Raw genomic sequence first — 22,597 nt, 5'->3', positions numbered from 1 at the left:
ATAAGAACAGAGAATAGAGGAAGAAAATAGTAAAATGGAAGTGAAGGGTGCACTCTTGACGTAAGTACAACCACCACCACTCCCACTGAGTGATCACTGTCATACCCACTCCAGGGGTCTTTCCACCAGCCACCACTTCCACATCCTCCCCCTCCCTCCTCTTGTCTGTCAGAGCCTAACATCAGCCTCACATCCAGCTCCAACTGTCTGTGTTTGTTTAACTATTTTCCTGGCAGCTGTGGCAATCTGAAGGAGTCAGGCAGGCCAGCATGAGGGACAGGAGGCCTGATCAACCTCTTCAGTCACAGCAGGAGGATGTGGTGACCTCTCTAAGGCCATGTCAGCACTCTTCAAACCACAGGAACAATTATGTGATGATGCAATGACATCTCCTTCATTGTCATTTCCTCCACTCACACACACATGCCCAAACACGTACAAAAAATTGACGGAATCAAAGTAAAGAAATCAGAAATGTATTCACCATGTTAGGTTTATTTACTTTTCGAAGTTATCACTTGAGGAAAGGCAGATAAGGTAAAAAAGGCAAACAACTGAAATCAAATGGCAAAAAGACTGTTGGATACAATAAAAGCACTATTAGCACAAAACTTTAACATAACAGGTAAGGAGTCCATCAAGCATATTGACAGGCATGAAGAAAAATGAATTTTAGCAGGGACAATCATTGTATAGTTTTAACTGCTTCTTCAACATAATATACTAGTCTGCTGCTAGCATTTCATGTAATGCTGGGCTGATCCCTAAATAGAAGAAACATTTGTCATCGACAGTGCATTGTCAAAAGATATCTAGATTATTGCTCACTTGTAGCAGTAGTTACTTTACCAATGGCAACTAAGTGCTACTGTATGGTTATGTGGTGTTCACATTGCTAGACTACAGTGCACTTCAATACAGATTTTAATTAGAAATCCATTTTGCAGAGTTTCTCATAGTATCTATGCACCATAGCACCAACAGTTATGGAGAAATCCTCCTAGGCACCAGTGAGAGCCGTTCTGAGAGTAGCTGAGGGATGCTTCTTAGAGCACACAGCTGGCAGTCTTCTGACTACAAGTGAAGATCTCACTCTGAGTACTATGTATTTTCAGACAGATCAACATGGAAAAACACATTGACATCCAAAGACACCACGGCACACACATACACACACACACACACACACGCACACACGCACACACGCACACACACACACACACACACACACATACACACGCACAGATTTAGCTCAAAATATCATCAACACATTTCCATGGAATGTGAACAGTCCATTTAACACACATCTCCTTCTTCTGTTAAACCTCTTTCAGGATGCAGGGATTCCTTCAACCTCTGTGTTGACTCTAGAAGATCCCAGGCAGCAGGCGATAGGGAACTGCATCAGTGTAGCGCTTCCAGTCTTTGCCGTACTTGCTGCTGCAGCGATGCTCGTCTCTCACACAGCGGTGCACCAGCAGGATGGTCATGTAGACGATGTAGAAGTAGGGATGAATGTGGCCGAAGCCGCAGGCTGCACAGTAGGCCAGCGAGCCCATCAGGTCGCCCGTGTAGTTGAGGTGGCGTGTCACTCCCCAGAAGCCGGAGGTCATGAGCTTGCTGTGGTGCAGGCTGCCGTCACCCGAGCGGTAGGCACACTCAATGAAGGTGGGCTTCTTGCCCCAGATGGAGCACTTCCCCTCAGTCCGGCGGAACAGGTCCTTCTGGTGGTTGGTGGAGCGGAAGATGTAGTAACCCACCAGACCCAAGAGGAGGACAGCAGCAGCATGGGCTGTGGAGAGCTGGACTGGGTTATACACCAGGTACAAGCCCTGTAGAAAGAGACATCATGCCAAACATACAGTATGATGTCATGACTGTTGAATAGGAAACAAGAAAGACTCCATAACAACTATATTTAACTCAGCCAGTATAATAGAAGCACATTACTCAAGTATAATTTCCATTACTTGTTAATGTTTTCGCAGTGGCTTCTGTGTTGGGTGTCTGACTACATTTTTTTTATGATGATGCGACTTACCTGCAGGGTGTAGAGGAAGGGCAGCCACACACAGTCTCCCCAGCCCAGGTACCAGCCAAAATGGTCATGGCAGATGTCAATCGTCTTCAGGTACCATGCCTCATTCCAGAAGAAGTCAAGAACATAGATTGCCTGGAGGAGGAGTAATTACATTAGTAGCCATTCATTGGAGGCAAAGCTTGCCTAAACTGGTTCAGTCAAAGCTACCACTCTGTAAGGTCTAGTTTAGCTAGCTCACTCGCTAACAAACCCTGCCATCTAGTGGTAGAGGGAGAGGAGTGTCTCACCTGCAGCACATTAACCAGGATCATAGAGTTGGTCACATAGCCATAGAGCTCCTGCTGTTTGGCTGCATAGGAGAGGTTGATGAGAGTCCAGGCAACAATACCAGGTCTCCCGTTGAAGAAGAGCTTGAAGTCGAACCATTTCCCGATGCGGGGATTGAACTCAATGCCCATCATGTAGTTATAGAAGACGTTGCCTGTGAATTTGCTGGAAAATGACAAAGGCAATTCAGATTAAATAGGCCCAAAGTGACAAGTTTGAATGAAATATAACATATTATTGGATGTAAGGGACAAGTTGTATATCCTAACATATTATTGAATGCATGTAGTCCTCACCAGTCCTCTGCATTGGTGGGGAAGAGGTAGGCCTTGACAAAGGCAAAGGTGGACACAGCATAGCCCAGTATGTTGGTGCACCACAGCAGTGGGATCCAGTTGTCGAAGATTATTGTGGGGGAAAACCAGTGGAAGTATTGAGCGTTGGCATACCACAGGGCATGGGTGATCAGCCACGACTGTAAACCATTGATCTCATACTTGTTTATGAGGCCTAGGAGAGAACAAACAATGGGGGGTGTTACCAATGACTGCATATATGAATGGACAAAGCCATCGATCACGTGACACCATTCATTCCTATGTGAAGACTCAATAGCGCATTGAAGCCAAATGAAGTCGTTTAAGATGGCGTCTCATGGAGACAACATGTGCAGTTTAAGCTACTGTGGCTTCAATGAGAGGGGGCAGTCGTTCTCTTGGGTGGAACAGAGCCAAGTGTTTGCAGACGACTACACTTAACAGTAGTGTGCAGATAAAATATCTGTAAATATTAATAGAAACCAATCCTTCATCTCCTAAAACAACTATTTTTTATTCTCAGGTGCCTTACCTGCTGGGGTGCGAGCTCCGTCCTGAACCCCACCTGCATAGCCAGGCAGGAACTTATGAGTGATATCAGGAACACACATGTAGAGCACCACCTGATGGAGAAACAGCGTCATTCCACAGAACTCCCATCGTTGAAATATTCTGATGCATTAAACCATAATAAAATGTAATTTACACACACATGGCACTACCTATGGCCTTACCTGGAAGGAGACCCAGATGGTGTAGATCTGAGCAGCGGTCCAGGTGAAGGAGGGGGCCTTGTCCCAGATGGAGCCCAGGGTGGCCTCTCCACTGTAGAGCTCCACCAGGGGCTGGCTGACTGAGCATTGGTACTGGTCACACACCATGACAAAGAAGAACACCAGGAAGGGGGCTGTGCACAGCAGCAGGATCACAGCGCTCAGAGAGAACCAGTCCACCTCCCTAACAGAGTGGTAGGTGTGGAGGGGATGGGGGAAATAACATACAGAGTTGTAATTGTGCAAATGCATAATCATTGGAGCATTTATAATCATTAATAATTCCTTTCATTTTTCCTTTAAAAAAAACGCTTGATACTCTAATTTATTAGAGTTGTTATTATTAGGCTGTAGATCTAATCTAACATAAACTATATGGGCCAAGGACTTTGCCTTGTGGTGTTCTGCCAACTTTGCTAGAGTTCACTTTAAAGAGAAGCATGACCGGTTTATCTTACAGGCTAATTTGAATAACACTGATTATATGACAAGAATGCTACAGGCCTGATAATGACTGTCTGTCTATGTAATGACTGTCTGTCTATGTAGTGACTGTCTGTCTATGTAGTGACTGTCTGTCTATGTAGTGACTGTCTGTCTGTCCATGTAGTGACTGTCTGTCTGTCCATGTAGTGACTGTCTGTCTGTCCATGTAGTGACTGTCTGTCTGTCCATGTAGTGACTGTCTGTCTGTCCATGTAGTGACTGTCTGTCTGTCCATGTAGTGACTGTCTGTCTGTCCATGTAGTGACTGTCCGTCAGTGGAGGCTGCTGAGGGGAGGACGGCTCATAATAATGGCTGGAACGGAGCGAATAGAATGGCATCAAACACATGGAAACCATGTGTTCGGTGTATTTGATGCCGTTCCATTTATTCTGCTCCAGCCATTACCACGAGCCCATCCTCCCCAATGAAGGCGCCACCAGCCTCCAGTGCTGTCCATGTACAGCACAAATCAACCCCTAGTTTTTCCTTTTTTAAATAATTCTGTAGTGAATCCATTCGCTAACCTGAGCTTTGTATAAGGGCTACAATGGCAAAAACATGTATGTAATGTTTTAACTTATTTTAGTGGCAGCGACCCATAACCCAATGACAACTGGAATAGACATATAATGGAAAGATAATGTGTGGGTGATGGAACCTTGTGAACTGATTCAAACTGGGTGTTTATTTTCCTCAGTCAAATACTTTACTTCCTTTCCATACTACCTTTGTTGACTGAAGATTAAGCAGGTCCCCACACACAATCTTGCCCAATATTTTGAGCTGCTACCCTCCCCAAAGAGATATAAGGTCCCACTGTTCAGCAAAAATAGAAGCAGGGCATGTTTCATTCCGTCAGCCATCAAGCTGCTGAACAGTGGGACATAGGACAGATGTAGGCCCAATGGTCGGACAGTAGGACACAGGGACTGTGAATATGTGTGCATTAACGATGAACTTTCCAGTGGTTTTTGTATTATATATTTGTAAGCTGACTTCACAAAATGAATTTCCATATAAAATGGACATTAAAGGTGGAATCCGCAGTTGGGGAAACAGCGCCACTGTCTGCCCCACGGCCGTTTCTGTTTTTGTTGACGAAGTAGAGGTGGAGAGTGTAAAACTAATTGCAGTACATATGCTGCTGCTCTATCGTGCGCGCAGTGGTGTTGTTTGCAGTAACCACATTGTTGTTGTAATATCGCAAACTGATGTGGCAGTTTCACCATTAAGGATTGCAGCTTTAAGTATATCGTATCATAATCAGTCCTGAACCAACAGACAGTGAACCCAGTTACATGTGAACCCAGTTACATGTGTAGAGGAGTAATGACCATAGGCCTACAGTATGTCAGCTTCATCTTACCATGCTCTTCCCCACTGCCCAGCAGGTTCCTCTGTCGTCTCAGACGCCCCCCCATTAGAGCTGAGCTTGTGGCGCCTCCGGGTGGCCTCCATGGCCACTGCAGAAGACATCTCTAGAGAAACAGAGAGTCATGGTAGTGACCGAGACATAACAGACCTACTGTACCTCATAGCCAATAAGGTAATGTGGGAAATCAAAGGACATCTGGTGTCCTTGAGGACCTGAGATAACACACTATGTGATGGTGCTGTACATTATACATGGTTAAAGGGCTGGAATAATATTAGTCAACCTTAAGGATCGAAAGTCGATTACACAAGGCTGCTTGGGGTGTGAAACCAAGGGTGATAATGACAAGCCAGATAGCTACTATCTGATGCACACAGCATGCTATATAATACAGATCAAAATGCCGCAAAACCTTTGGTCCCATTATGGTAAGGCCTACAGTTTGTCTGTTCAACACATGTACAATTCTAAAGGTTTGTGAATAGACTTGAGTATGATAATTCTACAATGAGAGGTTTTAGCACAATACAGTTGTGCATGTTAGAAAATCTAATGCAAGTGTTCAATTATATCAAACACATTGGGAAAATGTGTGCCTACACTAATAAGACCATAACTGCCTATGGTATGTGATTACTACATGGGCTCAAGGACACCATAGAACCAAACAAACTGTTTCACCCCCATTATTAAACTACCCATTAATAATGTTGCTCATCCCCTCCATTAATACAAAAATATATGCCTGCATGACTAAGTCACTTTGGTTAAAAGTGTCTGCTAAATGGCATATATTATATTATATTCTTATACCATACATCAGAGGTAGGCCATACATCTGTACTGTAACAATCCACCTGTTGTACATGGTTGACAATGACACTTTTGGCAGAGTGACAGCTGTCACATATATTCACATAGCACACTCAAATAATGTTGTATAAAAGACTGATTGAAGTACGTGCAGAAGGTGGGTTTCATAAAAAGCATAGACTTCATTCTCCACCCTTTTACTTATAATTACTGATGGGCCTACAACAAGCGTAAGCTGTTTTTACACCAGATTATTGAATAAATACCCGCAAGTCCCTGCAATTGTATTGTCAATAATTCTGCACGACATGTAGACAACGGATCGAATGAATAAATATACGTTAGATAGAGGCTATCACAAAACAATTGATAACGAATTTCCGGCCGGCCTAACCCAGCCATTACGCACCTCCAGAAAAAGCCATAACTCATATGGACAATAGACCATGCATAATGTCGAGGATCATAGACGGAAAAATAACATAAGCATTATAAGCAGACATTGTATTTCAATAGGTCTGTCTAAAATATAATTTCGTAGGCTACTCACCAACTTCTAGGACCTATGGGAAAACTCTTGGCCCAGATGTATATGATATAACGAATACAATTTAATATATTAACAACAGCTCCGCCCAAATAATAAATGCGTGCGAACGTACAGCCAATAAGGTCTCAGTAGGGTATGCGCCGCACTGCCATATCGACCTCTGATTGGGTAACACGGACCTGAAGCCACTAGCGCCTGATGAGCTCATGAATGGATGGGCCATTACCTGGCAGTAAACCCAAATAACTCCTCAACATATTTTGAACCAATAAGTGGACATCAAATCAAATCAAATGTTATTTGTCACATACATGTGTTTAGCAGATGTTATTGTGGGTGTAGCGAAATGCTTGTGCTTCTAGCTCGAAAGTGCAGTAATATCTAACAAATAATATCTAACAATTTCAAAACATATACCCAATACACACAAATCTAGTAAGGAATGGCATTTAAGAATATATACATATATGGACAAGCAATGACAGAGCGGCATGGACTAAGATACATTATAATATTATAGAATAGAATACAGTATATACATATGAGATGAGTAGTGCAAGATATGTAAACATTATTAAAGTGACTAGTGTTCAATTTCTTAAAGTGGAACAAGTATATGATGTCATATGATGACAGAATACTACAGGATGATGTAGTTTATAAAATATATACATATTTATAGATTGAGTAGTAGGCTACTTTTATATTGTCAATTTTTTCATGAAGTCACAACTTTACACAACCTGTGAAGTTTGAGATCTACTTTTCACCTTGGTTTTCCACAATATTTTTTATTTATGGAAGCATGACAATTTTTGTTATCTGAAATATGGACAATTTCTAAAATAATATGAAGACTACCGGTAGATCTACTCTTTACAAGTGTCCTAATTTTGTACAGCAGAGGCGCAGCAGCTGGTTGTGTAAATAAGCTTCCTGTCTCTTTAATAAGATATGAGGAGGAGGGGCAGTAGTGGCAAAGATTTTAAAACTAAACCAAGATAGACCACAGCCTGTCGTTTCAAATGGTTCATAGTGGGCAGAACAAGGAAGGAGGTGGGCAGAGCCAAGCACGAGCTAGCGAGATCCTATTGGCGCGTTCTAGCAACGTTTTGAAACGTTGGCAAAGGGTAAAGTCTACAAAACCAGTGAGATCAAATGTTCAATCGATGAAAAAATTAGCAGAATGTCGGCCAAAATCCATCTTCTCCCACTGCCGGCCACTCGGCTTCCTCTCACTACCATATTTGGTACATTGTTTGAGCAAGTGGAAACGCCAAGCGGATGCTTCACATTTATACATCCGGTGAAATATCTGTCTCATTGTTCTATCTGTAGTAGTAGTGCCCGGATGGAAGTGAACACAACGTTACAACTCAGATAGTATTGAGTTGAGTGTTACAGTAACTCATTTGAGAATTGAGGTTCCAACGTTTGAATATCAGCAAGGCTAATTTGTTGCACCATTATATGAAATGGGACGAAAGGTTATATTAGCTACGTGCTCCTTGAATCAATGGGCACTAGATTTTGACGGAAACTTGGAGAGAATACTGAGAAGTAAGTCCGAATAAAATAATTGGGTAGCACACTGCAAGATTCTCCGAAGTAAAAATCCATGAATTGAAGATGCATTGTCCATTTAACTTAAACTGTAGTGGGTTCATATACAAAGCTGTCTTAAAGGTCATATGGTGTTGTAATGACCTATAGACATTCCACTCATAAGCCTGTAGTCAAATGAGCAAATGAGGACTCTGGACATGACATTCACTTTAATAATGATATATTCTCATGACTAGGTATCTCGATAGCCAAGTCTCAGGGGGCAAAATACAGATTGGGACCTGAACTGGAAATATGGTATTTATTATTTACATCTCCTTCATCAAAGTTGTGATTGTTGAGTACATTTCTGTATACAGTAAGTAGCCTACAGCACATATTTAGCTTAATAGACAAATGTATGTCTTTGTTTGTGGGCTTTTTATTTGACTCCTATAAAGCTCTGTGCATTTGCATATAATAAGCCTCCTACATAGCCATGCCTGCTCTAATTTTCCATGAACTTTCCCTCAACCTCCTCTCTTTCTGTCCCTGGTCATCAGTGGGTATGGCTGTGCGGACCACTTCTACGAGTCAGACACCCTGCTGCACTGCTTCCAGGTACTCAGGAAGCTGCTGGAGTCACCTGTCACCCAGGACATCATCTGCGATGTTGGCATGTCAGTCACACTTCTCACAAGCACTTCAGCTCTGTTGTGCCTCTCTTTGCCTCCTGGCTAATGTTCTCTAAATCCCCCTCAGGCCCATCATGCATCATAATGTTCGGTACAACTGCAGAGTCATTTTCCTCAACGGGTAAGTCTCGGAAATAAGCAATTCTGAATTGATGTATGTTATGTGCATCGTCAAAAGCAATTAGGTGTAATTGTTCACAATTTTTACACTCTTTTATAAAGGAAAATCTTGTTGATCCGACCCAAGATGCTGCTGGCCAACTATGGGAACAACCGGGAGTTCCGCTGGTTTTCACCATGGAATAAACTCAGGTTAGTGATCAACATAGAATCTGCACAAGAAAGCCTTCATTCTGAACATAATGATAATACTTTGATAAACAGTGAAATTAAAGAGATTCTCCGGTACTTTTGTATACTTTTTAGCCAGTAGTTCTGAAAGTAGGGATCACGAGCCAAAAATAGTCTCAAATTGCATACTATGTCACATACAGTGCCTTCGAAAAGTATTCAGACCCCTTCACTTTTTCCACATTTTGTTACGTTACAGGCTTATTCTAAAATTGATTAAATCAATGTTTTTCCTCATCAATCTACACACAATAACCCATAATGATGAAGCGAAAACAGGTTTTTAGACATTTTTGAAAATGTATTACAAATAAAAAACAGAAATACCTTATTTACAAAAGTATTCAGACCCTTTGCTATGAGACTCGAAATTCAGCTCAGGTGCATCCTGTTTCCATTGATCATTCTTGAGATGTTTCTACAACTTGATTGGACTCCACCTGTGGTAAATTCAATTGATTGGACATGATTTGGAAAGGCCCACAGTTGTCTATATAAGGTCCCACAGTTGACAGTGCATGTCAGACCAAAAACCAAGCCATGAGGTCGAAGGAATTGTCCGTAGAGCTCCGAGACAGTATTGTGTCGAGGCACAGATCTGGGGAAGGGTACCAAACATTTCTGCAGCATTGAAAGTCCCCAAGAACACAGTGGCCTCCATCATTCTTAAATGGAAGAAGTTTGGAACCACCAAGACTCTTCCTAGAGCTGGCCGCCCAGCCAAACTGAGTAATCGGGGGAGAAGGGCCTTTTGAGGTGACCAAGAACCCAATGGTCAGTCTGATAGAGTTCCTCTGTGGAGATGGGAGAACCTTCCAGAAGGACAACCATCTCTGCAGCACTCCACCAATCAGGCCTTTATGGTAGAGTGGCCAGACGGAAGCCACTCCTCAGTAAAAGGCACATGACAGCCCGCTTGGAGTTTGCCAAAAGGCACCTAAAGACTCTGAGACCATGAGAAACAAGATTCTCTGGTCTGATGAAACCAAGACTGAGGCGAAGGTTCACCTTACGACAGAACAACGACCCTAAGCACACATCCAAGACAACTTAGGAGTGGCTTCGGGACAAGTCTCTGAATGTCCTTGAGTGGCCCAGCCAGAGCCCGAACTTGAACCTGATCGAACATCTCTGGAGAGACCTGAAAATAGCTGTGCAACAATGCTCCCCATCCAACCTGACAGAGCTTGAGAAGATCTGAAGAGAAGAATGGGAGAAACTCCCCAAATACAGGTGTTCCAAGCTTGTAGCGTCACACCCAAGAAGACTCAAGGCTGCAATCGCTGCCAAAGGTGTTTCAACAAAGTACTGAGTAAAGGGTCTGAATACTTATGTAAATGTATTATTTCCGTTTTTTATTTTTAATACATTTGCAAACATTTCTAAAAACTTGGTTTTGCTTTGTAATTATGGGGTATTGTGTGTAGATTGATGAGGTGAAAAAACAAGTTTGATCAATTTTAGAATAAGGCTGTAACGTAACAAAATCTGGGGGTCTGAATACTTCAGAAGGTACTGAATGTTCAGATATGTGCACCATGTCATTGCTCTCTCTCTAGCTCTGCTGTGTGGGCATCTTGCTAGTTTACACTCAAATGGCGAGGGTCTGAAGCTCATTGGCTAGAACTCGAATTGCTACGGGGCTGGCCCACGTTGGGGAAAATGTAGGGAAAATGGCGCAGCACAGCTTCCAGAACACAGTTGCTTTCAAACTAGGGATTTTGTGGCTAATTGAAGTAAGACAGTAATTATGCTCATAGATTATGCATGTATGAGCTACACATGGACACTATCCAGCCCAAAGCGGGAGGTTTAAAAATACTCAGTAGTCGCCATAGTTCCGGAGCATGTCTTTAAATGTTTAGATCTAAGGTCAAAGCACATTTGGTAAGTGGAAAAGGACAATAAGCCATTTATTTCACATCACACATACTGTAATAACATATACGCATTTTGCTACACCTGTCATAACACCTGCAAATCTCTGTACGCGACCAATAAACTTTTGCTTTGAACATGGCATTACTGTGCTTGTCTGCCACAGACATGTGGAGGAGTACTTCCTGCCCAGGATGATCCAGGACGTGACAGGACAGGTAGGATCCATCTCTCTCCTTACCGCTCTCTCTAATGGCGGGGTGTTGGTATGCACTAACAAGGATCAGTGATAAGAGGATTATTTGCACGTTTCTTCATTTAAAGGGAAACTGTATCATTATTATACAGTACCAGTCAAAGGTTTGGACACACCTACTCATTACAGGGTTTTTCTTTGTTTACTATTTTCTACATTGTAGAATAATAGTGAAGACCTCAAAACTATGAAATAACACATATAGAATCATGTAGTAACCAAAAAAGTGTTAAACAAATCAAAATATATTTTATATTTGAGATTCTTCAAAGTAGCCACCCTTTGCCTTGATGACAGCTGTGCACACTCTTGACATTCTCTCAACCAGCTTCACGAGGTAGTCACCTGGAATGCATTTCAATTAACAGGTGTGCCTTGTTAAAAGTTAATTTGTGGAATTTCTTTCCTTCTTAATACGTTTGAACCAATCAGTTGTGTTATGACAAGGTATGGGTTGTATACAGAAGATAGCCCTATTTGGTAAAAGACCAAGTCCATATTATGGCAAGAACAGCTCAAATAAGCAAAGACAAACGACAGTCCATCATTACTTTAAGACATGAAGGTCAGTCAATCCAGAACATTTCAAGAACTTTGAAAGTTTCTTCAAGTGCAGTCACGAAAACCATCAAGCACTATGATGAAACTGGCTCTTATGAGGACCGCCAAAGGAAAGGAAGACCCAGAGTTACCTCTGCTGCAGAGGATAAGTTCATTAGAGTTAACTGCACCTCAGATTGCAGCCCAAATAAATGCTTCACAGAGTTCAAGTAACAGACACATCTCAACATCAACTGTTCAGAGGAGACTGCGTGAATCAGGCCTTCATGGTCGAATTGCTGCAAAGAAACCACTACTAAAGGACACCAACAATAAGAAGAGACTTGCTTGGGCCAAGAAACACGAGCAATGGACATTAGACCGGTGGAAATCTTTATTTTGGTCTTAGTCCAAATTTGAGATTTTTGGTTCCAACCGCTGTGTCTTTGTGAGACGCAGAGTAGGTGAACGGATGATCTCTGCATGTGTGGTTCCCACTGTGAAGCATGGAGGAGGAGGTGTGATGGTGTAGGGGTGCTTTGCTGGTGACGCTGTCAGTGATTTATTTAGAATTCAAGGCACACTTAACCAGCATGGCTATCACAGCATTCTGCAGCGATACGCCATCCCATCTGGTTTGTGCTTAGTGGGAATATAATTCGTATTTCAACAGGACAATGACCCAAAACACACCTCCAGGCTGATTTAAGGGCTATTTGACCAAGGAGAGTGATGGAGTGCTGCATCAGATGACCTGGCCTCCACAATCCCCCGACCTCAATCCAACTGAGATGGTTTGGGATGAGTTGGACCGCAGAGTGAAGGAAAAGCAGCCAACAAGTTCTCAGCATTTGTGGGAACTCCTTCAAAACTGTTGGTAAAGCATTCCTCATGAAGCTGGTTGAGAGAATGCAAAGCTGTAATTTTTTTTATGTAACTAGGCAAGTCAGTTAAGAACAAATTGTTACTTTCAATGACGGCCTACCCCGACCAAACCCGGACGATGCTGGTCTAATTGTGCGCCGCCCTATGGGATTCCCAATCACGGCCAGATTGTGATCCAGCCTGGAATCGAACCAGGGTCTGTAGTGACTCCTCTAGCGCTGAGATGCAGTGCTTTAGACCGCTGTACCACTCGGGAGTCATGAAGGCAAAGGGTGGCTACTTTGAAGAATCTAAAATCTAAAATATATTTAGATTTGTTTATCAATTTTTTGGTTACTACATGATCCAATATGTGTTATTTCATAGTTTTGATGTTTTCACTATTATTCTACAATGTAAAACAATTTAAAATAAAGAAAAACCCTTGAATGAGTAGGTGTATCCAACCTTTTGACTGGTACTGTATATGTGCAGCAATCAATAGTATCATCCATTTAATGTGATCGTTAATGAAATTCCCTTCCATTGTTCTGTCTCTTGAAGGACACTGTCCCCTTTGGTGACTGCGTCCTCTCAACCAAAGACACCTGCATCGGGAGTGAGATCTGTGCTGAGCTGTGGAACCCTAGGAGGTACATTCAGTTAAGAGTCTCAAATGAAGGACTCTTTTCAAACCTTACTCAATTTCTGTAATGAGTTGTGTAATACTGTGTGTTGTTAGTTATTTGTGTAATGGATTGAAAGAGAGCTCAAATGTTTTTGAGAGATTGAGAGAGATTGCAAATGTGAATAATTATATACAGTGTGTGTGTGTTTTTCTAGTAAGCTGCAGTCTGTAATGATGTACAGTTGAAGTCGGAAGTTTACATACACCTTAGCCAAATACTTGTAAACTCAGTTTTTCACAATTCCTGACATTTAATCCTAGTAGAAATTCCCTGTCTTAGGTCAGTTAGGATCACCACTTTATTTTAAGACTGTGAAATGTCAGAATAATAGTAGAGAGAATAATTTATTTCATCTTTTATTTCTTTCATCACATTCCCAGTGGGTCAGAAGTTTACATACACTCAATTAGTATTTGGTAGCATTGCCTTTAAATTGTTTAACTTGGGTCAAACGTTTTGGGTAGCCTTCCACAAGCTTCCCACAATAAGTTGGGTGAATTTTGGCCCATTCCTCCTGACAGAGCTTGTGTAACTGAGTCAGGTTTGTAGGCCTCCTTGCTCGCACACGCTTTTTCAGTTCTGCCCACAAATCTTCTATAGGATTAAGGTCAGGGCTTTGTGATGGCCACTCCAATACCTTGACTTTGTTGTCCTTAAGCCATTTTGCCACAACTTTGGAAGTATGCTTGGGGTCATTGTCCATTTGGAAGACCCATTTGCGACCAAGCTTTAACTTCCTGACTGATGCCATCTATTTTGTGAAGTGCACCAGTCCCTCCTCAGCTGGTAGAGCACGGCGCTTGTAACGCCAAGGTAGTGGGTTCGATCCCCGGGACCACCCATACACAAAAATGTATGCACGCACGACTGTAAGTCGCTTTGGATAAAAGCGTCTGCTAAATGGCATATTATTATTATATTATATGCTGCCACCATCGTGCTTCACGTTTGGGATGGTGTTCTTCAGCTTGCAAGCCTACCCCTTTTTCCTCCAAATATAACAATGGTCATTATGGACGAACAGTTCTATTTTTGTTTCATCAGACCAGAGGACATTTCTCCAAAAAGTACGATCTTTGTCCCCATGTGCAGTTGCAAACCGTAGTCTGGCTTTTTTATGGCGGTTTTGGAGCAGTGGCTTCTTCCTTGCTGAGCGGCCTTTCAGGTTATGTCGATATAGGACTTGTTTTACTGTGGATATAGATACTTTTGTACCTGTTTCCTCCAGCATCTTCAGAAGGTACTTTGCTGTTGTTCTGGAATTGATTTGCACTTTTCGCACCAAAGTATGTTCATCTCTAGGAGACAGAACGTGTCTCCTTCCTGAGCGGTATGACGGCTGCATGGTCCCATGGTGTTTATACTTGCGTACTATTGTTTGTACAGAATATCGCTCCCAAGGATGAACCAAACTTGTGGAGGTCTATAATGTTTTTTTCTTGGCTGATTTCTTTTGATTTTCCCATGATGTCAAGCAAAGAGGCACTGAGTTTGAAGGTAGGCCTTGAAATACATCCACAGGTACACCTCCAATTGACTCAAATGATGTCAATTAGCCTATCAGAAGCTTCTAAAGCCATGACATCATTTTCTGGAATTCTCCAAGCTGTTTAAAGGCACAGTCAACTTAGTGTATGTAAACTTCTGACCCACTGGAATTGTGATACAGTGAATAATAAGTGAAATAATCTGTCTGTAAACAATTGTTGGAAAAATTACTTGTGCACAAAGTAGATGTCCTAACCGACTCTCCAAAACTATAGTTTGTTAACAAGAAATGTGTGGAGTGGTTGGAAAACTAGTTTTAATGACTCCAACCTAAGTGTATGTAAACTTCCGACTTCAACTGTATGTGGGAATGTCATGTGCTTGGCAGCCCCCATGTGGACATGGGTCTAGATGGTGTGGAGATCTTCACCAACTCCTCAGCTAGCTACCACGAGCTACGCAAGGCAGACCACAGAGTCAACCTGGTTAAATCAGCCACCACAAAGGTGATCATACACACGGACGGACACATGCACGGACGCACGCACATATTATACAACCCTCAAACTCAACTCTGGACCTCGAAGCCAGTCCTACTGCATTTTTTAATTGTTCCCCTCTAATCAGGGACTGATTAGGGTCACCAGGTGTGGGTAATTAAATATCAGCTAGAACAGAAAACCAGCAGGCTCCGGACCTCGGTAGTGGAAGAGTTGAGTACCCCTGTTATACAGGATGTGTAGTGAGAATAGAGGTACTGCATGTTGCCAGCCCAGTAACCACTTGGAGGCACTGTTTTGTCATTATAATACTGCTCCATTTCATACAGTGTTTTGCCTACATGTACAGTACCAGTCAAAAGTTTGGACACACCTACTCATTCCAGGGGTTTTCATTATTTTTTACTATTTTCTACATTGGAATCATGTAGTAACCAAAAAAGTGTTAAACAAATCAAAATATATTTTATATTTGAGATTCTTCAAAGTAGCCACCCTTTGCCTTGATGACAGCTTTGCACACTCTTGGCATTCTCTCAACCAGCTTCATGAGGTAGTCACCTGGACTGCATTTCAATTAACAGGTGTGCCTTCTTAAAAGTTAATTTGTGGAATTTCTTTCCTTCTTAATGCGTTTGAACCAATCAGTTGTGTTGTGACAAGGTAGGGGTGGTATACAGAAGATAGCCCTATTTGGTAAAAGACCAAGTCCATATTATGGCAAGAACAGCTCAAATAAGCAAAGACAAACAACAGTCCATCATTACTTTTAGACATGAAGGTCAGTCAATCTGGAACATTTTGAGAACTTTGAAAGTTTCTTCAAGTGCAGTCGCAAAAACCATCAAGCGCTATGATGAAACTGTTACCTCTGCTGCAGAGGATAAGTTCATTAGAGTTAACTGCACCTCAGAAATTGCAGCCCAAATAAATGCTTCACAGAGTTCAAGTAACAGACACATCTCAACATCAACTGTTCAGAGGAGACTGCGTGAATCAGGCCTTCATGGTCGAATTGCTGCAAAGAAACTACTACTAAAGGACACCAATAAGAAGAAAAGACTTGCTTGGGCCAAGAAACATGAGCAATGGACATTAGACCGGTGGAAATCTGTCCTTTGGTCTGATGAGTCCAAATTTGAGATTTTTGGTTCCAACCGCCGTGTCTTTGTGACACGCAGAGTAGGTGAACGGATGATCTCCGCATGTATGGTTCCCACAGTGAATGGAGGAGGAGGTGTGATGGTGCTTTGCTGGTGACACTGTCAGAAGATTCTAAAATGTAAAATATATTTTGATTTGTTTAACTCTTTTTTGGTTACCACATGATTCCATTTGTGTTATTTCATAGTTTTGATATCTTCACTATTATTCTACAATGTAGAAAATAGTAAAAATTATGAAAAACCCTTGTGTCCAAACTGTTGACTGGTACTGTATATTTTGATTATTTTGAGTTTGGGAAACAACTATCATTACATTGATCCTAGACGTGTGTAATAACACTGTAATTACTACAATAACAACGTTGTTGTTACATGTTATTTTTTGTAAATTGTTATTGCATAGTAATGAAGTTGGGCGGTTTCTGATATTACAAGTGGATTAAGGACAATTGTGTTATTGTTTTGCACAGAGTGGGGGGATCTACATGTTTGCCAATCAGAAGGGTTGTGATGGAGACAGACTCTACTATGATGGTTGTGCCATGGTGGCCATCAACGGGGACATAGTGGCCCAGGGAACACAGTTCTCCCTGGATGACGTGGTAAGGACAGGCTCAACATAACAGAAAGAGAATGTGAGAACAATATCTTACAGCCTATTCTTTCACCCTCACTGCACTCTCACGTCACATACCAGGGTGAGCTGTGTTTGACTATATGGATAGGCCAAGTCAGCATGTTGTATAATGTTATTGTTAATGTTAGCCATTCCCAAAGTGAACCCTTGGACAATGTGGAACCTCTGTATGTGTGTGTGTCTGTTTCAGGAGGTTGTGACTGCCACTGTGGATCTGGAGGATGTCCGCAGCTACAGAGGAGAGCGTTGCCACCCACACGTGGTGAGCTGACATCTCTCTTCAAAACAGGGCACTTTTTACTTCTCATAAATGGTAGGTGTGATTCAGAAACACATTACTCCCCAAGTGAAACTAGCCACTCAAGGGAAGCCAGAGGTAATCCTGTTCAACATTCAACTCTCTAAGCCAAGGCTCTGTCTCTGTCTGGTGTTGTCTTTCCTCCCTATACTGGGTACACACTCAAGAGTCACTTTACCTTCTCCCTTCAGTTATTGACTCAGACTCAAAATAGCATGGCCATTACATTTTAAATGTCACGTGGTTTGCTGATATGTCTTCTGCTCCACTGTGTTCAGGAGTATGAGCACAAACCGTGCCATAGAGTCAAAGTGGACTTCTCCCTGTCTGATTGTGAAGATGTCTACCTCCCCACTCACCAGCCCATTGAGTGGCAGTTCCACACCCCTGAGGAGGAGATTAGGTATGGCACCCCCTGATAAAGACTGTGATCACAAGAGTGTTGTGTGGCTAAAATGCTTCCAAAAATAAATAGTAGCTATTTTTGACTGTGGAATCATTGGAAACCATGGAATCATTGGAAACAGACAGAGATAGCAGCCTACTATATTGCCACCCAGTGGATTCAGGAGCTTGGTGTGTGACATTCATTTGCCCTGAATGCTCCCTTTGTGTCTGAAACTGAGCTGCATGTCTTTGGTGGAGCCAATCCCTGTCTGAGAGAAGTTAAAACTAGAAAGACACGTTTTTTTAAAGCTACTTTCCAGATCATGGGACTGCCCACCTCCTTTACAGTTTACAGTGTACACATACATACCCTTCCATTCATGTGACAAACAGCACAGGGCCTTCATTCGAACCTGCAATTTGACCCATGTCAAATACATGTACATGTTTGTCTCTGTGTTCTTGTCTTTGGTGTCTTCAGCCTGGGTCCAGCATGTTGGCTTTGGGACTACCTGAGGAGAAGTGGTCAGGTGAGGATTCCTATATTAGGTGTAAATTATGTTTAAATTATGTGTAAATGTGCTTATGCTTACTTGCTTATTACTGAATATTTGTACTGAATATACAAAGAATATACAAAATGTACTGAATATTTATATTGTCTGTCTATCTCTATCCATAAACACTCCTGTTATTCCCTGCTCCAGGCTGGTTTCCTCCTGCCACTCAGTGGTGGTGTGGACAGTTCCTCTACAGCCTGCATTGTTTACTCCATGTGTGTGCTGGTCTGCCAGGCAGTCAGAGATGGCAGTGAGTACTGGACTGGACTCTGTACAGGCCCATAGTGTTTTGTTGTGTCCCACAAGTGACACAAAAGCACATGGCTCCTATTCTAAAGTTTGACGTTGCATACAAAGTTTGTCACTACAGGTTCTGACCACGCAATCTTTCCTTCTCTCTCCCTCCCTCTCCCTATATCAGACTCTCAGGTGCTGGAGGATGTTCAACGGGTAGTGAGTGATGTGTCCTACACCCCTCTGGACCCACGGGAGCTGTGTGGACGCATCTTCACCACCTGCTACATGGCCAGTGAGAACTCCTCGGAGGGAACCCGTAACAGGGCCAAAGAGCTGGCCGCTCAGGTTGGCAGGTGAGCGTCACTGGCCCCATCATAGTTGGGCAGTTACAGAATAACAAATTAGAATACAATGAAACTTGCATCTGTTACAAATCTCACCTTATGCTTTCCTTCGAAAGTTATTTTTCTTCTTTGTATTTCTCGTTTATTCAGCTCACACATAAACCTCAATATCGACATGGCAGTGAAAGGCATGCTGGGAATCTTCTCCATGGTTACGGGGAAGTGTCCCCAGTTCCGTGCTAATGGTGGAAGCACCAGAGAAAACCTTGCCCTACAGAATGTGCAGGTGGGTTAAGTGTAAAGGGTCAAGGAGTACTCCAGTACATTGTTCAGGTGTTACCTGAAACACTACAACAAAGCAGAGACCCGTTTTTGCAAAATGAACCAAAAAAGAAAATTCTGAGATGAGCAGGGCTTTTCCCCCTGCTTGCATTTCTCTTTTATTGCGCCATTTACTTGCATATTCACACATGTTCACTACAATCCTCACACCATGTTTCAGTTAAACGGTCTGATCTGAGTAAGCAATTGTGTGGTGTGTGAATTTTATGATTCTTTATCCACTATCCTGTCCCACCCAGGCCCGTATCAGGATGATTCTGGCCTACCTCTTTGCTCAGCTCTGTCAGTGGGCTGAGGGGAAACCTGGTGGCCTCCTAGTCCTTGGCTCAGCCAATGTGGATGAGAGGTTAGTGAGTACTAGAGAATGTCAATGTTTCATTTAGATATTTAATATTTTCTGTCTCACTTTTTAAAAAACTGTGCTGTCTGCTTCAGTCCAACAGAAGAGTACGAAGAGTATGACCTCTCTCTGTATTTGACCCCTCTCAGTTTTTGACCCTCACCTCAATACCCCTCTTTTCTGCAGCCTCACTGGCTACTTCACTAAGTATGACTGCTCCAGTGCTGACATCAACCCCATTGGGGGCATCAGTAAGACAGACCTGAAGAGCTTCCTGCAGTACTGTGTCGAACAGTTCCAGCTCAGCGCCCTCAGAAGGTGAAGCCCGCTGCTCTGCAATCCCATCTTCTTCTCTGGGATGATACAAAACAGTCACTATAATGTCAAGAGACTCACCATGTTGGCAACTGTCTTTTATGTGCTCTGTAGTATCATGGCTGCACCTCCCACTGCAGAGCTGGAGCCCCTGACGGACGGCCAGGTGTCGCAGACTGATGAGGTAACAAGTCAACATGTCACCTCTAGTGGAGCCAGATGTGTCCTTGGGCCTCTGATTATGTTGATCGTTGTGGGTGTGGGCCTACCACATATGAAGTGACAACTCATTTATCTTTATTTCTTTCATTTTCTCTTTTTTTCTCACATACTGTACACACACTGCTATGATTGACCTTTCTTTATACGTATTAAGAAAAGTAGACATTTAAGACTTACAGGTAAAAGGCATACCATAAACCCTCAGCTCTATTCAGCTTGACTAGTGTTGTTATTTTCTTGCCATGTTTTTCTTCTGTGGCTGTGTTGACTGTGTGGCTCAACTTCCCCTTGTCCGTGATTGCTGTCTATATATACCACCTCACAAGCTTGGAAGATTAATGTCTCTTCAGGGATGTCATCTGTGCACGTGGCTTGTTCTGTTATGGTGTAATCTGACCTCTTCCTTATCCCTTGCTGTCGTCCTCTCTCTTGCTCTCTCTGTGTCCCCCTCTCGTCAGTCTGATATGGGGATGACATACTCGGAGCTGTCTGTGATTGGCCGGCTCAGGAAGATCTCCAAGTGCGGCCCGTACAGCATGTTCTGCAAACTCATCCACACGTGGAGGGAGGCCCTCTCCCCTCTACAGGTCACTCTACACCCCTGTATCGCACACCATTTACTATTTTCATACTATTAGATGCCTACCATGTAAAACGAGAAAAAATCTCAATGATAGAGTGTTATGTTTCACACAAAGTCATGTTTACACTGAGTGTACAAAACATTAAGAACACCTTCCTAATATTTAGTTGCATGGACTTTAAAGGTGTCGAAAGCGTTCCACAGGAATGCTGGCCCATGTTGACTCCAATGCTTCCCACAGTTGTGTCAAGTTGGCTGGATGTCCTTTGGGTGGTGGACCATTCTTGATACACACGGGAAACTGTTGAGCATGAAAAACCCAGTAGCGTTGCAGTTCTTGACACAAACCGGTGCGCCTGACACCTACTACCATACCCCGTGCAAAGGCACTTAAATCTTTTGTCTTGCCCATTCACCCTCTGAATGGCACACATACACGATCCATGTCTCAATTGTCTTAAGGATTAAAGGTAATTCTTTAACCTGTGTCCTCCCCTTCATCTACACTGATTGAAGTGGATTTAACAAGTGACATCAATAAGGGATCATAGCTTTCAGCTGGGTTCACCTGGTTAGTCTACGTCATGGAAAGAGCAGGTGTTCATAATGTTTTGTACACTCAGTGTATGCCATCTATTTGTATATTTGAGAATAACACTTCTTCTGACCATTGACATTTCAGGTGGCAGCCAAAGTAAAACACTTCTTCCAGATGTATTCTGTGAACAGACACAAAATGACAACTGTGACACCATCCTACCACGCTGAGAGCTATGGCCCTGATGACAACCGCTTTGACCTCAGGCCATTCCTCTACAACACACGCTGGTCCTGGCAGTTCAGAGCCATTGATAATCAGGTGGGGATCTAACAGTCAACATTACATTTTACTGTGGATCTCTCACATTTGGTTGTTCCCTCCTCACCGGCTTTATCGGATTTGATTTAATCTCACAAGAATTGTGAATGTTCACTGAGTCCTCTGAACATGGTAAGTTATTGTTATTTCATACACAGGTGTCCAAGATGGAGGTTGGGAATGACTGCCACGACTAAGGTTCCTCCCAATGCCAGAGCAACATCCCCAAAAACCATCTAAACTGTGACAATAAACACTGTGGTGCAACAGTGCAACTCCAAACAACCATACTGTACACACAGTGCCTTCTTTCTGTGCAGTATTCCAATTTCTGAAAATAGACCTAGACTATTGATTGTTATTGTAGGCTCTGACAATGAAGGGTATTCAGAATGAGTATTTTGTGTCAGTGGTTCAGCATTAGGTGCATTATGTTGTCATTCTACATGCTATAGGCCAACGTAAACTGGAGGCCAAAAGGAGTAACAATGTCTTGTTAAAAATATTCACAACAGTCTATTCTCTCATGTTCAAATACAATACACTTGTTCATTGAAATATTGATGTTCAGCTTTACTATTAAACACGTTTTTATCTTGGTTTGTTTTGTTGTCATCAATGATGTGTATAACATGAGCCTACGTGGTAAAAGTTTTTACAAAGGAAGTGGCAAACGTATTTTACGCACCACTTTGATTGGCGCGTAAAAAGCTGCTGACTAACAAAATAGAAAGTAAAGCACCACTAGACTGTGCATAGACCGTGCCAAAGTACACATCCATTGTTTTACATAAGAGCTTCTAGAGGTATTTTTTTTG

The 22,597-nt window shown here is 42.5% G+C and overlaps 2 protein-coding genes across 2 annotated transcripts; one reads left to right on the top strand and one right to left on the bottom strand.

Moving 5' to 3' along the window:
• Positions 1–475: 475 nt before the first annotated feature.
• On the bottom strand, positions 476–6,763 carry LOC311111905 (7-dehydrocholesterol reductase). Its single transcript, XM_084154824.1, has 8 exons — positions 6,684–6,763; positions 5,312–5,423; positions 3,420–3,642; positions 3,218–3,308; positions 2,665–2,878; positions 2,329–2,533; positions 2,042–2,173; positions 476–1,832 (listed from the first exon to the last, which is right to left on the bottom strand). The coding sequence occupies exons 2-8, from the start codon at positions 5,419–5,421 to the stop codon at positions 1,368–1,370; spliced, it is 1,440 nt and encodes a 479-aa protein (XP_084010950.1). The 5' UTR covers positions 5,422–5,423; positions 6,684–6,763; the 3' UTR covers positions 476–1,367.
• A 1,279-nt stretch (positions 6,764–8,042) lies between these two features.
• LOC311111903 (glutamine-dependent NAD(+) synthetase-like) lies at positions 8,043–22,378 on the top strand. Its single transcript, XM_084154822.1, has 21 exons — positions 8,043–8,243; positions 8,486–8,546; positions 8,792–8,908; positions 8,991–9,044; positions 9,146–9,235; positions 11,319–11,370; positions 13,377–13,465; positions 15,378–15,495; positions 17,126–17,257; positions 17,483–17,554; positions 17,869–17,993; positions 18,459–18,507; positions 18,685–18,787; positions 18,959–19,127; positions 19,269–19,404; positions 19,700–19,806; positions 19,987–20,118; positions 20,230–20,299; positions 20,796–20,924; positions 21,603–21,779; positions 21,938–22,378. Exons 1-21 carry the CDS (start codon positions 8,159–8,161, stop codon positions 21,974–21,976), a joined length of 2,106 nt encoding a protein of 701 aa, XP_084010948.1. The 5' UTR covers positions 8,043–8,158; the 3' UTR covers positions 21,977–22,378.
• The last annotated feature ends 219 nt before the right edge of the window (positions 22,379–22,597 follow it).

This window comes from Coregonus lavaretus, assembly GCF_964263955.1.
Source record: "Coregonus lavaretus genome assembly, chromosome: 37".
In the NCBI taxonomy this organism is placed as follows: Eukaryota; Metazoa; Chordata; class Actinopteri; order Salmoniformes; family Salmonidae; genus Coregonus; species Coregonus lavaretus.
This window is presented reverse-complemented; position numbering and strand designations above follow the sequence as displayed.